Below are 22,924 nucleotides of genomic sequence, written 5' to 3'. Positions count from 1 at the left end.
CGCGTGGATGATGAGTGGTGCCGAGCACTGCTGCGCTCCTACCGCGCGCGCCGTGAGGACGAGCAGGAGGACGAGCAGAAGGACTGGGGGCCTCACGGGCTCGCCTTCCCCTGGCTCGTGGGCCAGGACCTGAGCCCGCGGCGGCGCCGGCAGCTCGCGCTGTTCCTGGCACGTAGACACCTCAAGAACGTGGAGGCCACTCACTTCAGTCCGCTGGAACCGGAGGACTTCCAGTTGCCCTGGAGGCTGTAGTCCTCACCCCTCCCCACACGGGAAACCAGTAAAGCTGGCCCTGCCTTGGGGATCCCGACCTGGTGTCTGGGGGAGGGTGAGATGGAACACAGGGAACTGGTGCTCTCCCTCACCGGGGTGATTCCCCCCTTCCCTCCTTCAGCTTCTCCCTCAAACACTTGTGGACGTCCCATTCTGCTCCCAGCTTCTAAAGGGAATGTAGAGATTAACCTGACCCAGTTTATGGCAACACTGTGTGATGGGTGCCTTGATCACCTCAAAAGGATGATGGGAGCATAGGCTGTGGGACCCCCGGAGGTACCCTTATCCTGGATCAGGATACACAATGGCTCTGGGAAATTTCAGTGAGGAAGGGTTTGTACAAGTCACCCCCAGCTGTGAGAGGCCATTGGCATTGGAAGACTAGAAAGCAGGTCTTAGCCGCCAGACCTCACCAGGAGTTAGTAATGTTGGGCCTCTAGGGTCCCCTCCCCACCTCCACACTCCTGGCTTCGACAGGAAAGGACAACAGACTCAGAGTAACAGGTACTCACAGTGGCATGTCCATGTGGGCTATAGACACACCTGCACTGACCATTCATTTGCTAGGCAAGGCAAATTTGAGCCAGGCCTGGGCTGGGCATCGTTCCTGGGTTCAAGGATGTAACACAGAATGAGAGACAAGCCTTCTGCTCGCCACATTCTGCAATGCAGTTGCTTCCTTACCATCTGCCATGAACTGCATGAAGGGGGCGGGGGGGTGGGGGAGACTACTGGCCTTCCCCAGCACCTGGGGACTGGGGCTAGTCAGAGCGGGCAGTGCAGGAGACTCTGGAAAAACCGAAAGAAGGCAAGTGGGGCAGACCTATAATTGACAGCCCCAGAGCAGGACATGGCCATGAAGCACCTAGGCCAGTGCAAGCCAGAGGTGACCTTAGGTACGAGGAAGACACCTGTGGTGAGGTGTGCTTTGAGCTGACACAGGAAGAGGAGTTAGCCAGATTGAGGAAGGGGCTTCCACAGAGGGATCCGTACATGCAGAGTGGGTTGGCTGGAAAGGGAGAGTGCAGTCCGGAAAAGTCAGATCCTGAAGGGTTTCAATAGCATTTAAGAATTCGCTTCCAGTGGCTATTTAGGTGCCAACGAAGGGAAATTTCGGGACTTGTTTTAGCGAAACCGCTAGTGGTTTCACACCTCTCCTTTGAGAAAGTCCGGCAAACTCTTGTTCCAGCATTTGCTGGAAGCTTTACAACTAGCTGAGCGATCTTGGCCAAATTACTTTAACCTCAGTTTCCACATCTGTAAAGTGGGGAAGGTTCCACCTGGCTCATCAGGTTGCTGCGAAAATGAAGTGAAAGAACACCGGAGGGGAAGGGAGCACCCAGCACAGAAGCGCGAAGGTTTCCCCGCAGGTCAGTTCACGCCTTTCAGCTGTGCGTGCACGGGACCCGGGGCAGGTGCGTGCGGAGCGAGATGCCTCCAGCCAAGTGAGGGCAGCGGCGCCTGCAGGGCTAGAGGACGAATCGCAGACACGCCTTTTTCTGCGTAACTCCCACACAATTAAAAAAAAAAAAAAAAATCCCCATAAAGAGGAAGGACTTAAAAACTGGAGGGAGAAGCTAACTCCAAAATCAGGAAGTCAGGCCTCAAACGGTCTGTGCGGTGCGTGAGCCATGGCACTCCTGAGCAGCGGTAAACACTCTCGAGACCTCCAAAAACGCCAAACCCCGCTTTTTCGTAACGCCATGTTGGACGGTCCTCCCACTTCCCACCTTCCCCGAGTTCCTTCGGACCGTTCTACCTGTGTGTCTCGCTGGTGGAGCCGACGCGGGAGGCAGTCCCTAAGAACCCGCCCTCCCTTTCCGGCTTCGTCCGCAGCTTCCGCCAATCAGGTTGGAGCAGGTAATAGGGACGGGGCCGAACAAAGTCCTCATTGGACACCGTTAGTGGGGGTGGGATGAAGGCGGAGCACGCGTCAAAACGGAAGTGGGTTGTCGCGCCGCTGATTACGTAATGCCGCGGTGGCTGAGGCGGTTCCGCTGGCTGGTGTGTGCGCGGCGAGCGAGTCCTGGTGCGGCCGGCTCGGCTCCTACAGCGCCCGAGACCCCGGTCCCGACCCCAGCCGCGGCCCGGCCGCCGCCTGAACATGGACTCCGCAGGCCAAGGTACCCGCGGGCCCGGCGCCTTCGCTCCTCGGGCGCAGCCCGCGCTCCTCCCCTCTCTGGCGGCGCTTCTCAGACTCTCAATCCCCTCCGCCTCTATCCGCCCCGTGACTCCTTTTCAGCTCCCATGCGCCGGGCCTCGAAGCTCCCGATGGCCGGGGCGTGCGTCTGCCGCCCCCGGCTTGGACCACTCACCAACTTACCCTGCGGCCGCTCCGAGGACCGGTTCCCCGGCACCCCTCCCCTCGTCCCCAGAGTTTTGGGTTTTCTCTCTCCGGGCAGCTGTCGTCATGCCCCCTCCCGGCGCTTGCCTAGTCGACCGCCCTCCTTCCCTACGCAGGGCCCTCGAGGACACTCCATCCGGCCCTGCACCAGGGCCGATGTGTTGTGCGCTTCTCCCGGGGAGGGGAGGGGAGATGGAACCATCTTCGAGCTCAGTGCAGCGCCCCTTGGGTGGCAACGCTGCTCGGAGCCCAGGCTTCTTAGGGGTTGTCTCAAGGGGGAAGGGTGCTGTGAGTCAGGGCACACCGAGACTGGGCCAGTTTCCAGAACAGACACCCCTGACCGGTTTGAGATGGCCGCTGGGGGTGTGGAGTGGGCCCAGATTAAAATCTTGAGAAGGTGATTGGAGTCCATCTTTCATTCTGGTACAGAAGAGATGCTAACTTCCTATGTTGACATGACTACCCTGGGTAATTTAAGGATTTTTTTTTCCTGTCATTTGACCTGTATCAGCGTATTAATTAAACAGAACTCCTAGATTCTGATACACTGTGTAGATTTTCCTATCTCTGCAGTCTACTTACGAAATAGTTGAACATCAAAAGCCACCAGTTTTAAATTCAGGTTTTTCGCTGTTTGACGTGTATGTCTAATATAGGTAAGCATCACAAGCATTGGATTCTGACCATAGAGTGGCAGAAAACACTGAGCACTTACTGTATGCCGAATACCATACCAAACCTGTTTCTCAGACGTCCTTTTTCCATTTTCAAAATAACCCCTTGAGATTATTCCTTGTATTATCACCATGCAGTTTATACAGTTCTAGAGATCTGGGACTCACCCAGGAGGGACTCTAGCCCCCTAGTTTCTCATACAGCACCAGCCCCACACTCTGTAGGTCTTTTGGTGACACTTTCTTGCCTCGGTCTCCTCTGAACCAGCGTGTGAATGGCATCTACCTACAGGGCTATGGTGAGGTTGGTATCACACAACGATTGTGCGGCGCTTTGGCATGTTTGGTGAATGCCCAGTTTCTATCTGGGAGTGATTGCAGGATCCACCTTTAGCTTTACAGGCAGAAACAGTCCAAAGACCTACCTACCTTCCTTTATTATAAAATGTTTATTTTTGAGAGAGAGAGAGAGGAGGGGAGGGGCAGAGAGAGAGGGACAGAGGATTGGAACAGGCTCAGTGCTGACAGAGAGCCCGATGTGGGGCTTGAACTGACAAACTGTGAGATCATGACCTGAGCTGAAGTCAGTCGGTTGAGCGTCCAACTCTTGTTTTCAGCTCTGGTCATGATCCCAAGGGTCATGGGACTGAGCCCTGCACTGTGTGGAGCCTGCTCAAGATTTTCTCCCTCTCTTTCTCTCCCTCCCTCCCTCTTTCTGCTCCTCTCCCTTACTTACACTCACCCTCTTTCTAAAATAAAAATTAAAAAAATAGAAGAGCAAGGTTGTGGAAATTTTAAGGCATTTAGCGAATTTGAGCAGATTCAACACAGCACATGAAGTAAAGTTATGTGGGTTGATTTCAGTTAAAAATCAGAATTAGTTGATGGGGCACCTGGGTGACTCGGTTAAGCCTCCGGCTCTTGATTTCAGTTCAGGTCATGATCTCACGGTTTGTGGGATTGAGCCCTGGGTCGGGCTCTATGCAGATATCTCAGAGCCTGCTTGGGATTCTCTCTCCCTCTCTGTGCCTCCCGCCCCGATCACAATTAGATAAATAAACATTTTAAAAAACCCAAATCAGTTGATAAAAACAATGGTTGTGCGTCATCTGGTAAACATGTATCAAGTGCCAAGGAAGTGCTAACCTCCAGCTGTGTGGGACATGTGAAGGGGATGAGCTGAATAGAGCATCTTTGTAGGGGTTTTTTGTTATTTTAGACAGAAGGGGTCGAGGGGCAGAGGGAGAGAGAGAATCCTAAGTAGGCTCCACCCTTAGCACAGTGTGGAGCCCGACACGGGGCTCGATTCCACAACCCTTGGATCATGACCTGAGCCGAAATCAAGAGTAGGACACTTAACCAACTGAGCCACCCAGGTGCCCCTAGAGCATCTTTGGTTTTAAGCACAGTCTATTTTTAGCAGATTGTAGGATTTCAACAGTAGAGAAACATATCTGTAACTACAGGCAGTTTTTTTCCCAACCTTTGTGCATTTGTTTTTATTTATTTTTTTAATTTATTATTTTTTATTAATTTTCTAGAATGTTTTCTTTATTTTTGAGAGATCTTGAGCAGGGGAGGGGCAGAGAGAGGGACACACAGAATCTGAAGCGGGTTCCGGGCTCTGAGCTGTCAGCACAGAGCCCAATGCAGGGCTCGAACTCACAAACTGTGAGATCATGATCCTAGCTGAAGTCGGATGCTTAACTGACTAAGCCACCCAGGTGCCCCTTAAACATTTTTTTTAATGTTTTTATTTATTTTTGAGAGAGAGAGAGAGAGAGAGAGACTGTGAGCAGGGGAGGAGCAGAGAGAGAGACACACACAGAATCGGAAGCAGGCTCCAGGCTCCGAGCTGTCAGCACAGAGCCCGACACGGCTCGAACCCGTGAACCGTGAGATCCTGACCTGGGCCAAAGTCAGACGCTTCACCAACTGAGCCACCCAGGTGCCCCTCTTTTTTTTTTTTTTTTTTTTTTTTAATGTTTACTTTAGTAATCTCTACATCCAACATGGAGCTTGACCTCATGACCTGGAGCTCAAGACTCACATGCTCCTCCGGCTGAGCCAGTGAGGTGTCCCTATGCCTTTACTTCTAAAGTGCTGGACACCACACAAAGCCTGTTTTCATGGCGTGTGCGGATTGTATGCTACTGAAGGACGGTCGTGTGTTCGGAGTTGGAAAGAACTAAAGCAGACCCATGTTTCTTTATTTGTGTGGGATCTTGTCCGCTGTTAGTGCAGGCAAGAAGATGCATTTAACTCGAAGAGGAAATGGTGCCTGCAGGAATTGGAACCTGATCTGGGTATAGCGGAGGTGTGGAAGCAGTGTCTCTGCGCCTCCCTGCATGTTGTTGCGGGACGAGGGTCGAGAACAGACTCCGGGGGAATTGTGTTTTGCCGACTCCCTGCTGGGGCTGTGTGACCAGCCCGTGCATCTTGTGTGTGTGATGGGAGCACGTGCTCTGCAGATCGGCTGATTGAAAGTGGTGCTTGTGCTTACAGCCGTATCGTTTCTTTGCCTTAAAAATTAGAAGATCTGGGGGCGCCTGGGTGGCGCAGTCGGTTAAGCGTCCGACTTCAGCCAGGTCACGATCTCGCGGTCCGTGAGTTCGAGCCCCGCGTCAGGCTCTGGGCTGATGGCTCAGAGCCTGGAGCCTGTTTCCGATTCTGTGTCTCCCTCTCTCTCTGCCCCTCCCACGTTCATGCTCTGTCTCTCTCTGTCCCAAAAATAAATAAACGTTGAAAAAAAAAAATTAAAAAAAAAAAATTAGAAGATCTGTTAGGCTGAGCTGCTTTGTTTGTAGCAAAGGTTTCCTGTCTCCGCAGAGTGTATTATCCTGAGGGAAGCAGAGTTCAGGTCTGGCTGCCTTGTGCCAGCCTTTCCAGTGCCCTGAAGCAGCACCTTGGGTGGCTTGAGATGTCCTTGGCCTAATGGCCCAAACCATCCCGACAGCCTGTCAGAGTACTCTCCACGGCCCCCTCGACTCCCCTGTAACCTGGCCTCACCCTTGGTTTCTCCCTTGGTGGAGACCTCTACCCTATTTACTTCCCTGTAACTTCTTGTTGACAATTTCTGACTTTGTTTGTCTCTGGCAGATATCAACCTGAATTCTCCTAACAAAGGTCTGCTGTCCGACTCCATGACAGATGTCCCTGTCGACACCGCGGTGGCCGCCCAGACTCCTGCTGTTGAGGGTCTGACGGAGGCTGAGGAGGAGGAGCTTAGGGCTGAGCTCGCAAAGGTGCTAAGTCTCCGCCATCTGTCCGGGGGTGACTGTGAGTTCAGGCTGATGAGGGGCCATAACGCTGTCTGTGCTCTGCAGAAATTGCCCTGGGAGGTCATTCCCAGAGTCCCACAGAAATTGCTCTTTGCGGCCACTTTTTGTGTGCCTGGTGCTTTGTGTACCGTGAGGAGGGTGTCCACACGGGAACAGCTGCTCTGAGCACACCATCTACTGGGGGTTTCTTTCTTGGGATTAACACTTGACAATTTCCAGACCCCACAAACTATCTGCCCCTGGATCTTCATTTTTCCTTTAAAGATTCTTCTTTTTGTAAAAAGCGCTTCATGTGATCTTTAAAGTGAGAGTCCTTTAAGAGGAAATGGTAATTAATCCAAACCTGCAAGTATAATTTTTATTCAGACTGACTGCTGGGAGTGTTTCTTTTTTCTGTGTGATACAGAGTCTAACAGCAACTCACTTAGGTTCAAAATCTGGGGAATGAACTTGCTGATATCTGAGCATAGCATCCGATCAGGCAGAGGCTGGCATCCTGTGTTGATGCATCCTGAGTCTAAAAAGAGCTAGTTGTGTAGATGATCCTCAGCCCCACAGCCAGGCCTCAGACCCTGGCGGAAAGCATGTAGCAGTGTCTGAGTTGAGTGAAGGTTACAGCAGCAGCGGGCAGTGCGGTGAAGCTTATGGGCTACACTCAGTCATTTCAGAGTTGAGCGGCAGAAGCTCATGTCACTTAAAGCCTTCAACGTGCGTATCCCCAAGACAGCTGGACTGCACAGCCTCAAGCCATGTTGATTATCACACCATGAGTGGAATGTTCTAGTCATTGGTCCTTATTGCTGGAGTAACTAGTAACAATTTGATTGGGTGATCCTATGTTTCTAAGTTATTTCTTTTTCAACTATTTTGTGCTGGAAAGACTAGTGACATAAGGGCTCTGAGCGACTTTTTATTGCCTTACTTCAAATAATCACTTTTTTAAAAGAAAGACTTTAAAATTTTTTTCATTTGTTTTTTTGTTTAAAGTTTATTTTGAGAGAGAGAGAGAGAGAGAGAGAGAGAGACAGCATGAGTGGAGGAGGGGCAGAGAGAGAGGGAGAGAGAATCTCAAGCAGGCTCCACGCTCAGTGCAGAGCCCCACATGGGGCTCAAACTCCCAAAGCTGGGAGATCATGACCTGAGTCGAAACCAAGAATCAGACGCTTAACCGACTAAGCCACCAGGCGCCCCAAGGGAAAGACTTTTTTTTTTTAGAGTAGCTATTGATGCAGGAGCTAAAAACCAAAACCTTTAGGGTAGTCAGGCTCCAGAGGGTGCTTCCTTCTCAAGTTGCATCTTTTTTTTTTTTTTTAATTTTAGGGCTTGAGCAGTTTCAGGTGTTTATTTTCAGGATTCTTTCTAACTTAAGTTGAATTCAAATTTAATTCAAACTTAAATTCAACTTAAATTCAAACTTAAATTGAATTCAAATTCAAATTTACTTTTGGCTTGAGTAACTGCCTTTGCCGAGGCCTAGAGCTAACCTTGGAAACATACTTGTTGTCATAAAGGCCGTTGCTCTGTCACTTGAGTCTTGGCCATCCATCTGTCTGTCAGCTCTGCTTCCTTCCCAGTGCATGTGGAATTTCTTCCTTCCCAGTGCATGTGGCTGCCAGCAATTCCAGCTTCTGAGCCCAGACTCAGAGCCTGGAGGGAGAGGGGATCATCTCTTCTGACACCTGTGCCCCGCCCCAGAGCAGAGCTCCGACAGGCCTTGCTTGGTCATCCATGGGTGGGCACAGTGATTGGTAGCCCCGCCAGAACCACTTGGCTTGAGGGAAAGAGACAGTTCTCAAGAAGCCGGGTGCTGGTTCCAGATAAAAAGAGATATTTGTTGTTGACTCTGTTCCTAAGACAAGTTATGTGCTGTAAGCGGAAAGTCCTTACGTAATTCCGAGAAACCTCTTGTGTGTGTAAGGATGTTAGTCACTTCCTGCAATCAAGTCAACTGTGCTTTTGCAGGTGGAAGAGGAAATTGTCACTCTGCGCCAGGTCCTGGCAGCCAAGGAGAGGCACTGTGGAGAGCTGAAAAGGAAGCTGGGCCTCTCCGCCTTGGAGGGCCTGAAACAGAACCTGTCCAGGAGCTGGCGTGATGTGCAGGTCTCTACCGCGTAGGTACCTGCCCGCGGCAGAGGTGCCCTGGAGGCTGGAGGGCGTTCGCCAGGCTGGTGCCCCTGGCTCGCCAGTAGGATGTTACGTGCTTGGGGACAAGGTGCCTCACAGAACGGGGGGATCAAGTATCCCTGTCTGCAGGCAGCCAGCCAGAGGCCCTGAGTCCTTGGCCTAGCCCCTGGCATGTCTTCCAAGAGCTTAGAGTCTACACATGCTTTTAAAAGGTGGATGGATGCACTAGCTAGTTGTCCAAGCAGAAATTGATGAGAGTGGATCTCAGGGTACAAATCTGAGAGAACACTAATTAGGTCCTTAAAGAGACTGATTTCCCTGTGGTCCTCCGAGCTCAGTGTCTGCTGAGGTGGATGTGAGTCCTTCTCATGAGCGTGATGTGGTCACAGCCCTAGGACTTCTGACTCACGTGTGACTTTGCCCTCTGAATTTGGGGAGTACAGCTACATGGCTCCTCTGAAATGTATCCTCCAGGGCTGGTGGGGTGGGGGGAGGGGGTAAATGTCTCCCACTGAGAAGCCACATCCCTGCAGACAGATCGATCGCATTTTATAAAAAAAAAAATCACCTACGAAAGCCCAATTCTCTGTCCTAGGGAATCGCGGGGTTTGAATCCCAAAGGGTGGCTGCCAGAGAAGTATCCTGGGGATGCGGCTGTGCCTTCCTCATTCCTCACAGCAGTACTGTTCCCGAAGGGCTGTCTCACATGGGATGACCAGGCGCTCCCTGGGCGTGGCAGGGGAAGGACTGGTCGGTTCTGTCAGCGCCCGGGCCCCCCTGGGCCTCCCCGGGCCTGCACAGCAGGTGCTGAGCACCAGTAGACCTGGTCTCAGGCAGGCTGGAGAGTCATATTCCCGCTCTCCAGTCCTTGTCTTCCCTGGAATTTCAGCTGTGCTTTGAAACCTGAGTTGAAATAATTGTTCTAAATAATTCACCGCAGACTTTCTGTTTTTAGCTATATGAAAACCTCTGAGAAACTTGGCGAGTGGAATGAGAAAGTGACCCAGTCAGACCTGTGAGTGCCTTTGCCATCAGCACCTCCCTCCTCCTCCTCCTCCTGCTCTTGACACTCTCTTAGGGACCGGGAGGCTGCGTGCACCTGGCACAAACCTAGTTTGGGTGTGTTTTGCTTATTTTGCCGTTACATGATTTTTCTTAAACGCAAATGACACTCTACTTTCCGTGAAACGGGTAGTCACTGAAGGAGATTCACTTGGCCACCAGGCCTCGCCGAAACCCTCCCTCTGGCTGACGCGGATGCGTCCCTTAGGTGAGAGGCCTGGCTGGCCTTGGGCAGCACGTCTGTCTGGTAGGCGCCCCTCAGCCTTCTGAGCGGGCAAAGTGGCCAAGCACCGACCAGTGCGGACGGTGATTTGGGGCCTTTGTTTCGGTCTTCCTTCCCTGTAGACGTGGCTGCAGCTGAGGGGCTCGCAGAGCTTCCCTCGTCCTTGGGGTGGTTCTTAGGCTGTGGGGGCCGCCTGGACCCTGCTGGTGGGGTCTCGACGGAGTCTCTTTGGTCTGAGGGGCATCGAGCTGTCAGCCATGTGGAACATGAGCACGGTAGGAAACATACATGGATAGTTTTCTGTGTCTGTCAAAGCCACGGTTCAGAACGACTCTTGACGTTTTATCGGAGGTCATAGCACTTCATTTATCTGCACTCTAATCTAATTAGAATTCCTCTGAACAGGGTGGGGTAATGTTTTAAAATAGTCACTTTCTGGGATTTTTTCCATTTCTTACTTAGGAGGAAGTGCTGTCATGGATACCAGAGAACTTGGGTAGTCCTTCTGTGTCTGACTGAAAGGAACTGGTCGTTATTGAGCTTGTCTTCAAGGTCCCCGGGACCCCAGGTCTGCTGGCTCCACGTGTGGTCTCTGCAGCCTGACATCACAAGGGGCGGCGGGCACTGGCGGGCTGTGGCGGTTCACGCTGTCTGTGTCGTTGCCGCACGTGCTCTGGGAGTCCCGGTGTGTTGTGTCCCCGGGGCCGCATCGGACGGTCCGTCACCAAGTTGCAGATGTTGTGTGGTTTGGGACGCCTGGCAGGCTCACAGTGTGGACTTACCTGAAAAGAGCTTTAGGAGACCTGAGTGCCGTCTCAAATAATTGCAATTCTGATCCCTCTGGAAGAGACGTGTGGCTCTGGGCGTGGAAGTGGCCGGGGGGATGCCCTTTCAAGCGCTTTGCCAGGCGGTGGCCACTCCCGGGCATCACTTGCAGCCAGCAGCGTGCCGGAGGATGACAGAGAACTCGGGACGGCTGGGAAGCGCCCGCGTCTGTGCCCGTCGTGCTGCTGCTCGTGGGCTGTGCTGGGCACGCGCAGCTTTGACGCCACTCATCCTTTCTTGTCTCAGCCGCTGCTTCTGATTCAGACGGCTGGCCGTGGCGGCAGCTGTGTTTTGCGTCGTGGAACGACCGCCTGGTTGGGCTCTTCCCCTTGGTAGAGCGTAGCTGCAGGCGTGCCGAGGTGGCACCGGGCGTAGTTGCCAGTTGGTATATGGAGTCCTTTCCTCGTACGGGACAGAAAGCACGGCAGAGTGAGTGTGAGCCTGAAAGGAGGGGAGGCCTGCTCCGGGCTCACCTGACCAGGGCTCTCCTTACGCTGGCTGTGTCGCCAGGCTGGCTTCTCCTGGACGGTGCAGAGGGTGCCCAGCGGGGCAGGTTTGAATCTTTGTGGCATTGCAGCCCAACGGCAGGACGGCCCGCCGCGGGTCTCCCCGGGCTCCCCCCGGGCTCCCCCCGTGGTCAGGGAGCTGTAAACGCCCCTGGCTGGCTGGACTGGGATCACGTGCCCACCCAGGGTTGGGGTGGGAGCAGCCACCAAGGGAGGGTGCGGGAGAATGCCCCACGCTGACTGCAGAGTTTGCTGATGGCGGGGGAGGCTGGCATTGGCGGCTGGCGTTGGCGATGTTCCTACACCTTTGTCTTCCCAAGAGCTGGGGGTGATTCCCGAAGGGGTGCTAGGCAGGGTGGCACAGCCTAGCACCCTTCCTCACGTCTGGGCCTGAGGTTACCTGCGTGCAGACTCTGGCTCGGCCCCCAGTCCCCTCACGGCCTGAGCGTGGCCTCTCCACTGGGGCTGATGACAGCCCCTCGGCCCCTCCACTGCATGTGCCCTGGTTTGGAGGCTCCCGTTTCAGAAGGGGTCCCTGTGGCACCTCATTTCCACACACTTGAAGTGCTGAGGGTGGTGGAGTGGGGGAGATTGCCTCCGGTCCGTCTCCCGTGGGGGTGCTCCCCTTCGGAATGGCCCACGAGCCAGCGTCTCTCCTGCCAGTCATTCAGCGGCCACTCCGTACTAAGTGACCCCAAGGGCACTCCTCCTCATCACCAAGGATCCCCGGCACGGGCTTGTGGTCTCTCCAAGTGCAGTTCCCCACACCTGGCCCTGTGGGTGCAGGCAGAAATTCTGTAAGGACTTTGCCTTAAATCCTCTGCTTCAGACCGTTTCACTTCAGCGAACAGAACATTAACATGACCTTAAACGTTTGCTATTTCGTGAGAAGCAGCTTGAAGACATTTTCTGACCCTGTGTCTGAAACCAAATATCCTGCATGTTCCCAGTTAACCTTGTAGTTAGTGTTTTATAAATAACGAGCACGCTCCAAGTCTGTTGCTCGCAGGTAATCTGTTTTAACTCCCTTTGAAATGAAAGTAGTTCACCAGGTGGGGTGAGGGTGGGGTCCCTAACAGATACTGCAAGTTAGGGGCCCCAGAGAAGGTCCCAGAGCCTTTCCTTCAGCAGGCCGTGCAGTGGGGGACACGCAGCAGGTTTCTCTGTCCCTTTCCTGCCGGCTTTGCCGACCCCGAGGCGACTGTGTGTATGTGCCAGGTCCTGGCAAAGGCTCTGTCGGGATGGAAGGTCCCTCAGAGGATGACAGCTGAGTCTGTGGAAACCCTCCCAAAAGGAGCATGTGGACTTTGGTTTTTAGTGAGACCCAGCTGTGGTCCGCCCCTCTAGAGCCGGCCTTGCCCCTGTGCCAGGGGGTCCCGTCTAGATCCCAGACACGCAGCTCTCTGGGCTGCAGCTGCACAGGCGGTTGGGTTTCATTTCCATTCCTGTTCCATTCTGTGACAGTTTCTGGCTATCACAGGGGAAGGGGTTTCTGGTGGTCGGGTTTGTCTAAAGGTTGGATTTAGAATTAGAGTTTTTTCGTTATGGACCTGAGGAAATCCCGAGGCAAGTCTTACAGTAAAGATTTTAGATTATTTTCTCTCTGTTAACGTGTTCCAGGATTTACTGACCTTCCCAGCAGCTAAGATAAACTCACTGTCCTAGTGACTACGATGTGGTTTTTTTTTTTTTTTTCAACGTTTATTTATTTTTGGGACAGAGAGAGACAGAGCATGAACGGGGGAGGGGCAGAGAGAGAGAGGGAGACACAGAATCGGAAACAGGCTCCAGGCTCTGAGCCATCAGCCCAAAGCCTGACGCGGGGTCGAACCCACGGACCACGAGATCGTGACCTGGCTGAAGTCGGACGCTTCACCGACTGCACCACCCAGGCGCCCCTACGATGTGTTTTTAAACTCACTTTCTGGAAAGCACGTATTTTAAGTTCTGGACCCTGCCGGGCACCAAAGAAGCCTGAGGCCCTGCAGCGCTATGGGAACGGCTGGGCCTCCCTGCTGATGGAGTGGCACAGGGACTTGATGGGGTGGCACAGGGACTCAAGGGCAGCCTGGAGTGCTCAGGAGGGAAAGTGAGGGAGGAGGGCAGCACGTGATCACAGTGGAGCCTCCGGATGGCACTGGGGGAGTGGACGGGAGGGAAGGACTCCGAAGACCCAATGCTGGTGCTGTCTGTGACCTGGTGACATGAACAAGGCGTCAGAAAGTAATTTCAGAGAGAAGGCTGGCATCTCGAGAGCCTTGCCGTCTCAAGCTGTTTCCTTAGGGCAACATGTCAGCTTGGCCAGAAATGAGCCCTTGGGTTCAGGCTGCGGTATCTTTTGTTTATGGTGGCATCTGGACAAGGTCTGGCAGCTCCAAGTATTAACTCTCAAGGCGAGCCCAAGGATGTCCTCGCTGTCCCTGTAGCCAAGGCATCCTGCCTGTGCCCATCTCACAGATGTTGAGGTCATGGACCCATGTCTTGTGTGATGTACCCCCCTTTGTGGATGGTTGGGGCAGGAAGGCCTAGAAAGGGTGGTCTTTGCTGTGATCCAGGGCCACCCCTCGCACTAGGGACGATGGCATTGATGGCATGAGATGAAGGTTCCTCAGTTCTGAAAGGATTGGTGAGACCGCACAGGGGGGTTGAGGGCCGGAGGGCTCCCGAGAGTCTGAGCGGCCAGCCCACCACAGGCCGCACATCCACACTGTCCAGGGCACCCCCGCCCCCAATGGGCGTGGTGGAGCTCTCACATGAGAAGCTCCCTGAATACAGTAACAGAACAAGGGGACCTTTCTGGCTTCTGTCTCAGACCCAGGGCCTCTGTGGGTCTGTCTGCTTTGCAGCAGGCGGACGCCCCACTTGCCGGGCAGTTAGCGCTGTGGCAAGAAGTCAGGGGAGGTGGGTTACCTGAGCGTTAGACGAGATGGAATAAGGTCAGAAAACAGTTACTGCAGAGCTCAGAGGTTGCGATCTGGCCGTGCTGCTTTTGTCCCTGCTGTCAGTCCCCTTCCTGGCGGCCAGACACGTGCTCACTAACCCTCTGTCCCCTGGGGTTCTCTCTGGGCACGTGGTGTCCTTGACTCATGGGTGGTGGCTGCTTCTCCTATTGCGCTGGTTCAGCTGGTGTTTTCTTTACAGCTACAAGAAGACTCAGGAAACTTTCTCTCAGGCGGGACAGAAGACGTCCGCTGCCCTGTCCACTGTGGGCTCTGCCATCAGCAGAAAGCTCGGAGATATGAGGTGAGACACCCTAGTTGGGTAGGCCAGTCGGGTGAGGGTTTGGGGGTTTTAGATCCACTAGAGGCCCTGAGGGGGCCTGGGGCTCAGGTACGCGACCCTCTGGGGCCCTTTGGCAGCTGTAGGTGTGGGCACACCGGCCCTGGGGCAGTCGATTCACGGTCCCTTGTTTGTGGACTGCCTCTTCGCCACTGCTGTGCTTCTTCGGCAGGGGTTGTTGTTTCCTTTGGGTAACTTAGTGCTTGGGATCCGTAAAGGTGGGTGCTTGCCGTTGAAGTTCCATGGATGAAAGAGGACTCTGCCTGCAGGTCGGTGTCAGGGTGGGGTGTCGCTCTGGGCAAGCCAGCCGGGACCAGGGTGTTGTTTCCTCGCAGGGTTTGCCCGGCCCAGATCTCAGAGTGTGTGTGGCTGCACGCCAGGGGCCCCAACTGAATGTTCTCCCAGAGTTGATGAGACCTTCATGGCCATCAGAAGTGCTTCACGCAGGGCCTGGGGCCAGGGAGTGTGGGGGCAGCTTGGACATCTGGTGGAGCACGCATGGCTGCATCCGCCAGGCCCCCTCTGCTGCACGGCACTGAGCCAAGGAGACTGGTCCTTGGAGCCAGAGGCTGTGGTGTGAATCCTGGCTTGGCTACCTCCTAGCCCTGCCCTTGGCGAGGCGTCCCTCTCGGGGCTGCTAAGATCAAGTGTGCGCTTTTGAGCGGCAGTGTGGTGTCCTTCCTGGACGCCCCTCCTCCCCAGGTGTCACTGCCCAGCCCTGCCCTGGCCCCTGACCCACGCTCAGGACCGGTCCCTTCACTTAGCGATTTCAGGGAATGCCTCCCTGTAGCCCCCACCCCATGCTGAGGCTCCTCTCTCCTCAGACTTGAGAATCACGCAGTGGTAGTGCCCGTGGGCTTGGCGTTTGGAGTACAGCATTGGGAGCCCATCCCGCTCTGGCCCCTTTCCTCTTATCCTCGGGTGGCCTGCCTCCCTGCCTGCGTAGGTGAGGCATCTTCTTGCCTCACAGACCTGCCTGGCAGTTGCCTTGTGAGGCCTCAAGGTGGGGGCTCTGGCCTGACCATGTAGCCAGAGGTGAAAACACAGACACTCATACCGCGTGGCTCGTGCCCAGGGCCGTGCTCACCTTTTGTTTGCTGGATGTAGTTAGTCCCCTCCGCTTTCTATTTAGAAAAATTGCAAATTTTCAGGGAGGCTGAACAATCAGTACACAGTCTGTGTATTTCCTCTGTCCTAAGGAGTGCACGGCCTCACAACTGGAGATCTGGTCATGCTCCTGAGCAGCTATGGCTGGGGGGTCCTTTTGGGTCACCCTGTAAACGTAGGCCTTGTCCACAGTGGCTGTGATTGGAGCCTGCAGATGTGGCTCTGAGTGACAAAAGGGGGGTCTGCAGCGGTCCCTCCCGGCCACACAGTCATCTGCTAATGCTTGACTTTGTGGGTGTGTTCCTGTAACGAATCTCATTTGAAATTAGATGGGACGCCATCGCCGCTGCACTGTGGGACACCTGCTTTGGCCACCTGAGCCGTGCTGTGGTAAGCCTGGTGACAGACTGATCACACGCCACTGGTGGCCTGGCCTTGCTCCCAGGGGTTGCCGTGGAGGGCGTGGGGGGGGCCATCCCAGCGCTGCTGGGGTGAGCTGTGTGTGGGGTTGTGGTCCTTTCCTCGAAATGCTGGTCTGATAACAGAGCATTTGAAGGAAGCAGTAAATGTGTGCTGTGCCTAAATTACGTTCTCACTAGGAACGTCCCTGTCACTTCTGGCATGATTCACTCACATCAAGCCTTCTCCCTCCCTCTTGGGCGTGTGCAGGGCGTTGGCACTGTCCGGAGCTCCCGCGGGCCCTTTGGACGGTGCACCTCACTTCTCCGTCTCTGCTTCAGTCCCGCTCTCTGCTCCGGGAACTGGGGTGTGCTGCTGACCATGGCGAGGAGCCTCAGGTCACGTGCCCGGCCTCACTGCCGTGTGTCACGTTTGCACCCATGCTTCCAGGGACAAGAACCAGGTCCCACATAGTCAAGGTGCTCAGACGGACTGGCCTATTTGCCGGTGTGCCTCACCATGGGGCTCTTCAGTTTTGCTCTGCTGTGTTTCCAGGGGTGTGGGGAACTCTGACGTCTTGGGGTCAGTGATGTGTCCACCGTTGCCTCACCCCATAGTCTCAGGTTGAGCTGAGGTTGAGAATTCACCACTTCTTGAGAATGCAGATGAGGTCCAGGGAGGTTTCTGTGTGCTGAGATGTTTGCCCTACATCACGGTGCTGCAGAGGCCTATCCGAGAGCAGCCCGGCCTGGGAGGCTGTTTGCATGCCCTGGGGTAGGAGGTGGCAGACTGGGAGAGGAAATCGGATTTGGGTCAAAGCCTAGGTTAAAGCAGGGGTCTCTGTCTAGCTTGGTGAGCCTTGACGAGGCACCTGCCTTCTCCCACCAAGAGATGGCAGGGCCTGCTGCCCACCCAAGAGACCACATAATTGAGCCTCATATGATCTTATGAATGCTTCTAAAATGACTTACTTTCATGTTGGGGGTAGCCTCCAGAGCGTGAGCAGGCCTGGCTGGGTAGTGGAGGACCTGGCCGTATTGCCCCCAGACACGCGTGTTTCTAGGTTGGAATCTGCCAGCTGGAGTGTGGAGCTGGAGTGCAGGGCGCTCAGCCCCGTGGGTGTCCCGGCCAGTCCTGTCGTAGCATGCGTGTGCGCACCCTCATTCAGCTGAAGCCCTGAGGGTCGTACAGCCCGCCTCCGCACACCCCACCCCTTTGCGCTGCTCCTGTCCTTGGGGCTTCATCCCTCTAATTCCAGACAGGGTCGTGGACATGCAGGTGCCTCGTATGTGACCCAGGTGGGATCGCAGAGGGGCCAGTCGCGTGCGTGAGGGAGCGGCAGCCTCTCACAGAATTGGGGCTTGAGGAGAACAGGGACCGGGGTGGTCACGGGGGTCCCTGCGTGGCCTTCTGGAGCTTGAGTGAGGGGCTGGGGCGGGCACTAGCCTCCCTTTCCTAACACTGCCTTTCTTCTCCTCCTGCTGCTGCCTTTCAGGGCCCGTCCGTTCTCCCACTCGTTTAGGTAAGGCTGATGCGGGGCGTGCCTGTGGAAGGCTCTTCCCTTGATTCCGGGCAGGGTGGTCTCTGGCTGGCCTGTGGGAGGCTGTGCACCTCGGCCCCAGCTGGCACAGCCAGGCCTGCCAGGCATTGCAGCCTGCTGGGGAGCTCACGGCTCCTGGGGCTGTGACCGCGTGGCTTATCGCCAGCCCCCAGCCCCGCCTGACAGCGTCCTTCCTGAGAAGAGACGTGTTCACGTTGGGGGGGGGGGGGGCGGGGAGGGGGGCGTGCTGACTCTCCATTCTCGGGTTCTGTGCCTCTTCATCCTCGACACCGGCTCCTGTTCTCTCCTGCCCTGCGAGTGGATTCGTTTACCACTCGAGGGCCAGGAACGGCAGGGCACCTGTGGGGCATCCTCCTGGGTGGTCCTCACCCCACGCTGACCCAGGCACATATGTCCGGCCCGATACTAGTGCTGCCCCATCACACACGCTTCCAGCTCGGAGGCCTGGAACCAAATCTAGAACAACATGTGACTTTAAATATTTCTACTTACTTGACCTGGTTGTTTCTCTTTTGCCGAAAAGTCATTTGCTGTGAAGTCGAGTAAGGACATCTGACAGCTATTTGTACCAAAGGTATTTTAAAGCCCCAGGCCGAGGTCTTCTTAGTTTCCTATTTTAAAGCTCTCTCTCAGCACTGTCCCATTTCTGGGGCAACTTTGGAGGCCAGCGAGAGGAGCCCGGGGTCCTTTCCTCCCGGGGCCAGGGGCCCTTCTGTGTGTGGTGACCAGAGCTCACGCACCCTGCCAAGCCGGGTCTCTGTGTGGGTGAGCTGATGGGTGTGCTGAATGCCAGGCTCATCCCCTTGGTAACTCCTGCTTCCTTCTCTGCTTCTAACACGCTCCCAAGCAGCAACTCTTCAATCCGCCACTCGATAAGTATGCCAGCCATGAGGTAATGTGCACTCGTGCTCCCAAGCTCCCGGTGGGGGGGGGGGGAGGATGGGGGAGCCGGGGGGAGGGGGTGGCTCCAGCCAGTCGGCCTCACATTCCCCATATCCCTGAGCCAAGGGCCATCTTCTCCCTGGCAGGCTCCTGTTGGCCAGGGGTTGGAAAGATCCCTTCTAGGCTGAAGAGCTAGTGGGGGGGGAGGCTAAGAGGAGACCAGTGTATCAAATAGGGCTCCATCTGGAACTTTCCAGGGCTGCCCAGGGTATTGGGCCAGGGAGGGGCAGAGAGGTTCATACACATACCTGGCACCCACAAGACTTCAGGCACCTCCAAGCCTGTCACGGGAAACTTTTATCTGCACCTGGAGGGGAGTCCTGGTCTCCTTAGAACACCCAGAGCTGTGGCCTGTTCCTGGAAGCCTCCCACTCATGTTTCCTGCCCTGCGGTGCTGCAGCAGAGGCCCTGTCCCTGTTCTGTAGCTGCCACACCCCATCGCACATCTGGGGGTCCTTGATGGGCTGCTTCTAGAAGCCTGAGGGTAGGGAGGGAACTGGTTGTATAAGAGGGTGCTGGGTGGGGCTGGGGCTGGCCTGCTCTCTCCTCCTCTGCCTCCTCCTCACTCACTTGTTCCGAATTGTCCTTCGTTTTCCTTTACTTCCGTGAGAGATTGGTGTCAGGAGTACCTGGGACCTTCCATAACTTCAGCATGTGTGGATGTAGGGTGCAGCAGAAATGTGCTCCACATCTCGTCCACTGCTCAGTCGAGAGGTCTGCACTTCACCCGGGGTTGCACCTGCTGGCGGCATGCAGGTCTAATGTTCTTGGAGTTGGCAGGTGTGGCTGACCTGTTCTGACCTGGAAGCCTCCAGAATGACCTTGCCTGGACTGTCTTCTGGGCACGCCCCCTCTCCTTTTCAGCTTGTCACATGTTTACAGTGAGGTCTCAGGGTGCCGTCAGGGATCTTTTCTGCAGGTTGATCCTAACCCTGAGGCCCTTCAGACTTAGGAAGGCAGCACAATTGTTTGCTCCCTACACCGACATCTCCTCTCTCTCTCTCTCTCTCTTTAAAGGAATTCTGCGACCTTTAAGTCCTTTGAAGACCGAGTTGGGACCATAAAGGTAACTGTATTCAGACTGTTCGTTTGATTCTCTTGCTGGGGTGGTGGATTCACGTGCAGTTACGAGAGCTAATGCAGAGGGCCGTTGTACCTTTTACACGGTTTCCCCCAGTGATCACATCTTGAAGTGACATAACCAGGATATGACACTGATAACAGCTAAGGCGGAGAACAGTGTGATCCCCACGGTAATCCTTCCCCGTGTTCTCCTTCCTCCTGCCCTACCCCCAGAACTAGTGATCTCTCCATTTCCATGATTGGAACCATACGGCATGGAGCCTTTGAAGATTGGCTCTTTTTACGCTGCATAAATCCCTGGAGGTACCTCTGGCCTGTTGCTTGTGTCAGCGATTTGTTCCTTTTTATTGCTAATCAGGATTCACGCTAATCAGAATTCAAGTTCTGTAGACTCCGTAGAGACCTGAGCTGGCCTGGGATCTGCCCGGCTCTGCGTGCTCGTTCTCAGGTCTTGCTCTCTTGGTCTTTTCCCACCCGTAGTCTAAGGTTGTAGGTGGCAGAGAGAATGGCAGTGACCACCTTCCCTCCCCGACGGGGAGTGATGACAAGCCCCTGCCCGACCACACGCCCTTCTAAGCCCGTCGCAGCTTTGCCCAGCCTCGGAGCACGTGCAGGCCCACCCGTCATCACCACAACCGCACCTCTGCAGCGGGACAGCCGGCCAGGCCGTGGGCGAGCGTGCAGAGCTGGTTTTGAGGACAGTCGTGCCGTTCACACGTGGACCTGGCTGCTGCGCTCGCATGAGAGAACACAGTTTTGTACGCAGATGCTTTACACTGAAGTTGGTAGACGCAGGACCACTGTGCCGTCCGTCCTGGGCTGCAGGGGTGGACAGGGCAGTGGGCCCTTTGGGAATCTGGTGGGTTCATGAGAACGTGGAAGGGACGGGAGAGTGATACGCGTAAAATAAGTGGTATTTCCTAAAACCTCTCCTTCCCTAAGTTCCAGAAGGAATGTACAGAAGGAAGATTCATCCAGAGAGTCCTACCTGATCCTCAGTTTTTATTTCAAACGCTAAACAAGAAAACTGTGCATTTTCTGAAACCCTCCAGAAAAGAAACTGGTTATCAGCAACTGCCTAATTGTTACACTAATGATCTAGCTTTAACGAAAGCAAATTCTTTATTTTTTAAATGCAGCGAATTTTTCAAAAATTAAAGCTAAGCGAAGCTTTAGTCTCATAGTTAGGAAACATTATTTCTTTGGACTCCAGCTGAAATACAAGCCTTACATCGCCTTATGCTTTGTTTGTTTATAATGTTTTTATATGTAAAAATAAGGGTTCTTTAGTGGGTTTTGACACTGTGTAGACTTTGGCATCTAGCTTGAGGGTGGCCTGGCCCATTGGTGTGTTTTATTTCACTGATGGGCTCCATCCAGCATATGAAGCTTGCTTCTCTCTCCTCTCAAGGACTGGGACAGCTGCTGGCCAGAGGGCTCCTGGGCCTCCCTGGGGCAGGATGCGGGGCAGGAGAAAGAAAAGCAAGCCCCCCGCCCCTCCCCCCCCTTCCCCCAATGGCTGATGCATTCATTACTGGCCATCTGTATGCATCGGGATGCATTACTGCATTCATCGGCTCCAACCCACCCGTCTGCCCCACACGGGGGCTGAGTGAGGAGCAGGTGGGCTGCACAGAGGTCACCTGGAGCTCTGCTGTTGCCTTTTCTCAGGAGCTACACAGATCTCATTCCTGTTTTGAAGCTGCCACACCCCAGCAGTCTCTCGGGGCCCCACTTGGGGGGTGTGTCTGCAGGGGCAGCTCTGTGCCTTACTGGCTGGCTCTCAGCAGGCAGAGACGTCCCCTGTGCGTGCATCTGTGTGCTCGCTGCAGGGAGCAGCCGTGCCCTCGGGCTGTGTCCTGGCAGACCGTGCTGTGCTCCCTGGTACCCTGAGTGCTGCTCACTTCAGACACCCTGGGGCGGGGGGGCTGTCGTCCGTGCCTGTGCCATGGGAAGAACACCGTTGGGGTTTTTTTCTCCAGGGTTAGAATCTCAGATGGGGTGTGGTGAGAAGGCAGGATTCAAGCGTAGGAACATTTATCTTTTCCTCGAGGAAATAATGGGTAATTTGTCAATAAAGCATTCCTTTGGGGAAGAACCTATGCCAACTTGTGTGGTTGTCTTTCTTCCTCCGTGAAGGTGAGGAAAGAGTGGCAGATAAACCCACAGAGGAGGTCCCTGTTGTCCTGGGCCCACACCCTGGGGAGGGGCAGCAGGAAGCAGGTTCAGCTCAAACGCAGACCCCCAAATCCTCAGTCCTGTGAATTAAAACAGGACGCACTGTGAGAGGGTGCCGTGGTGACAAGCCTGTGGGGCGTCTGAGGAGGGACGTGTGGAGGGTGAGGAGGACCCAGCCAGGTTACAGGTTGGGTCAGGCTGAGCAAGCAAGAGTCCTGCAAACCAGGCACTGAAGACAGTTTGCTCCACCGAAGGGCCTGGGTCTGGTGTGCGAGCCGCCGGAGTCCTGCACGCATCTACTTGTAGTGACCCCTGAGCTGTTGGGGCGCAGGGAAGCCACGTGTATCCCTTGGTCAGGTGCAGGGCTCTTCCTGAGTCTCCTCAGGTGGAGGAAGTTCACTGAGGTGGCTGTGGCTGCTGTAAGAGAACCCGTGGCATCCTTCCAACCCCCTCTATGCGTGGGACTATGTGGACAGACAGAGGTAAACGATGGCCTGGAGCAAATCAACTGCGAAGGGAGCTCCCGTGAACTGAGACGGTGGCACGGGGGAGGCGGGGCCGGAGGCCTCCGGGTGTGTGCAGGGACACTGGTGAGGCGACCCAGGGCAGTTTGAGGGCTCCTTTGTTGGGAGTTCATCGTTTTAAGGCAATCTGCAAGATTCAGAAGTCCAAACAGGCTCTGGTTCCCCACCCGTGCCCTCCCCACCACTTTCCTTCTGCATTTCTTCACAAAAAGGCAAGCAGATACGAAAGTGTGCTCTCAGACGGTACCCGATGTTCTGTGCCCTGCTTTTCCTTCCTTGTGCTCTGCCCTGGTGCATCAGATGTGTCGACCCCGCTGCCCTGGGCGCTCCCAGTGGCAAGTGCCTTTACTGGGAGTATCGGACTTTCCTTTGGGATCAGGGAGCAGGCTTGCTCCAGATGTAGCAGTGGGGAAAGCGAGTTACTCCAAGTTGTAGGAAGTCTACGCTCCACGTGGGACCTCAGTACAACAGTGGGCCGGGAGAATGGTGGAAAAGCACCGCCGCTGCCTGAAGTCAACATTTACCTTAATTTACTTTGG

General features: G+C 54.8%; 2 protein-coding genes across 8 annotated transcripts in view; both read left to right on the top strand.

Annotated features, from left to right (window-relative positions):
* Positions 1-2,261: 2,261 nt before the first annotated feature.
* Positions 2,262-21,785, top strand: TPD52L2 (TPD52 like 2). Of its 6 annotated transcripts, XM_030309142.1 has the most exons (9): positions 2,264-2,396; positions 6,391-6,536; positions 8,535-8,683; positions 9,652-9,711; positions 14,454-14,555; positions 17,593-17,619; positions 18,509-18,550; positions 19,618-19,666; positions 20,164-20,333. In XM_030309142.1, the coding sequence occupies exons 1-9, from the start codon at positions 2,378-2,380 to the stop codon at positions 20,257-20,259; spliced, it is 690 nt and encodes a 229-aa protein (XP_030165002.1). In that variant the 5' UTR covers positions 2,264-2,377; the 3' UTR covers positions 20,260-20,333. The 6 variants fall into 6 exon arrangements, with proteins under 6 accessions (XP_030165004.1, XP_030165008.1, XP_030165002.1 ...); XM_030309144.1 differs by lacking the exon at positions 9,652-9,711 and having other exon boundaries at positions 2,262-2,396; XM_030309143.1 differs by lacking the exon at positions 18,509-18,550.
* Positions 14,538-22,924, top strand: part of DNAJC5 (DnaJ heat shock protein family (Hsp40) member C5) — a 49,356-nt gene continuing 40,969 nt past the window's right edge. The window contains exons 1-2 of one of the 2 annotated variants that reach the window (XM_030309150.1): positions 14,538-14,555; positions 19,618-19,666. The gene's annotated coding sequence lies outside the window, so the exon portion shown is untranslated. Of the gene's footprint in view, positions 14,556-18,622; positions 19,085-19,617; positions 19,667-22,924 lie in introns of those variants that run through there. The other variant, XM_030309151.1, reaches the window with a different exon arrangement.

The sequence above is a fragment of the Lynx canadensis genome, chromosome A3 (genome assembly GCF_007474595.2).
Source record: "Lynx canadensis isolate LIC74 chromosome A3, mLynCan4.pri.v2, whole genome shotgun sequence".
Taxonomy (NCBI): Eukaryota; Metazoa; Chordata; class Mammalia; order Carnivora; family Felidae; genus Lynx; species Lynx canadensis.
Note: the sequence above shows the minus strand (reverse complement) of the source record. Positions and strands in the feature narration are given on the sequence as shown.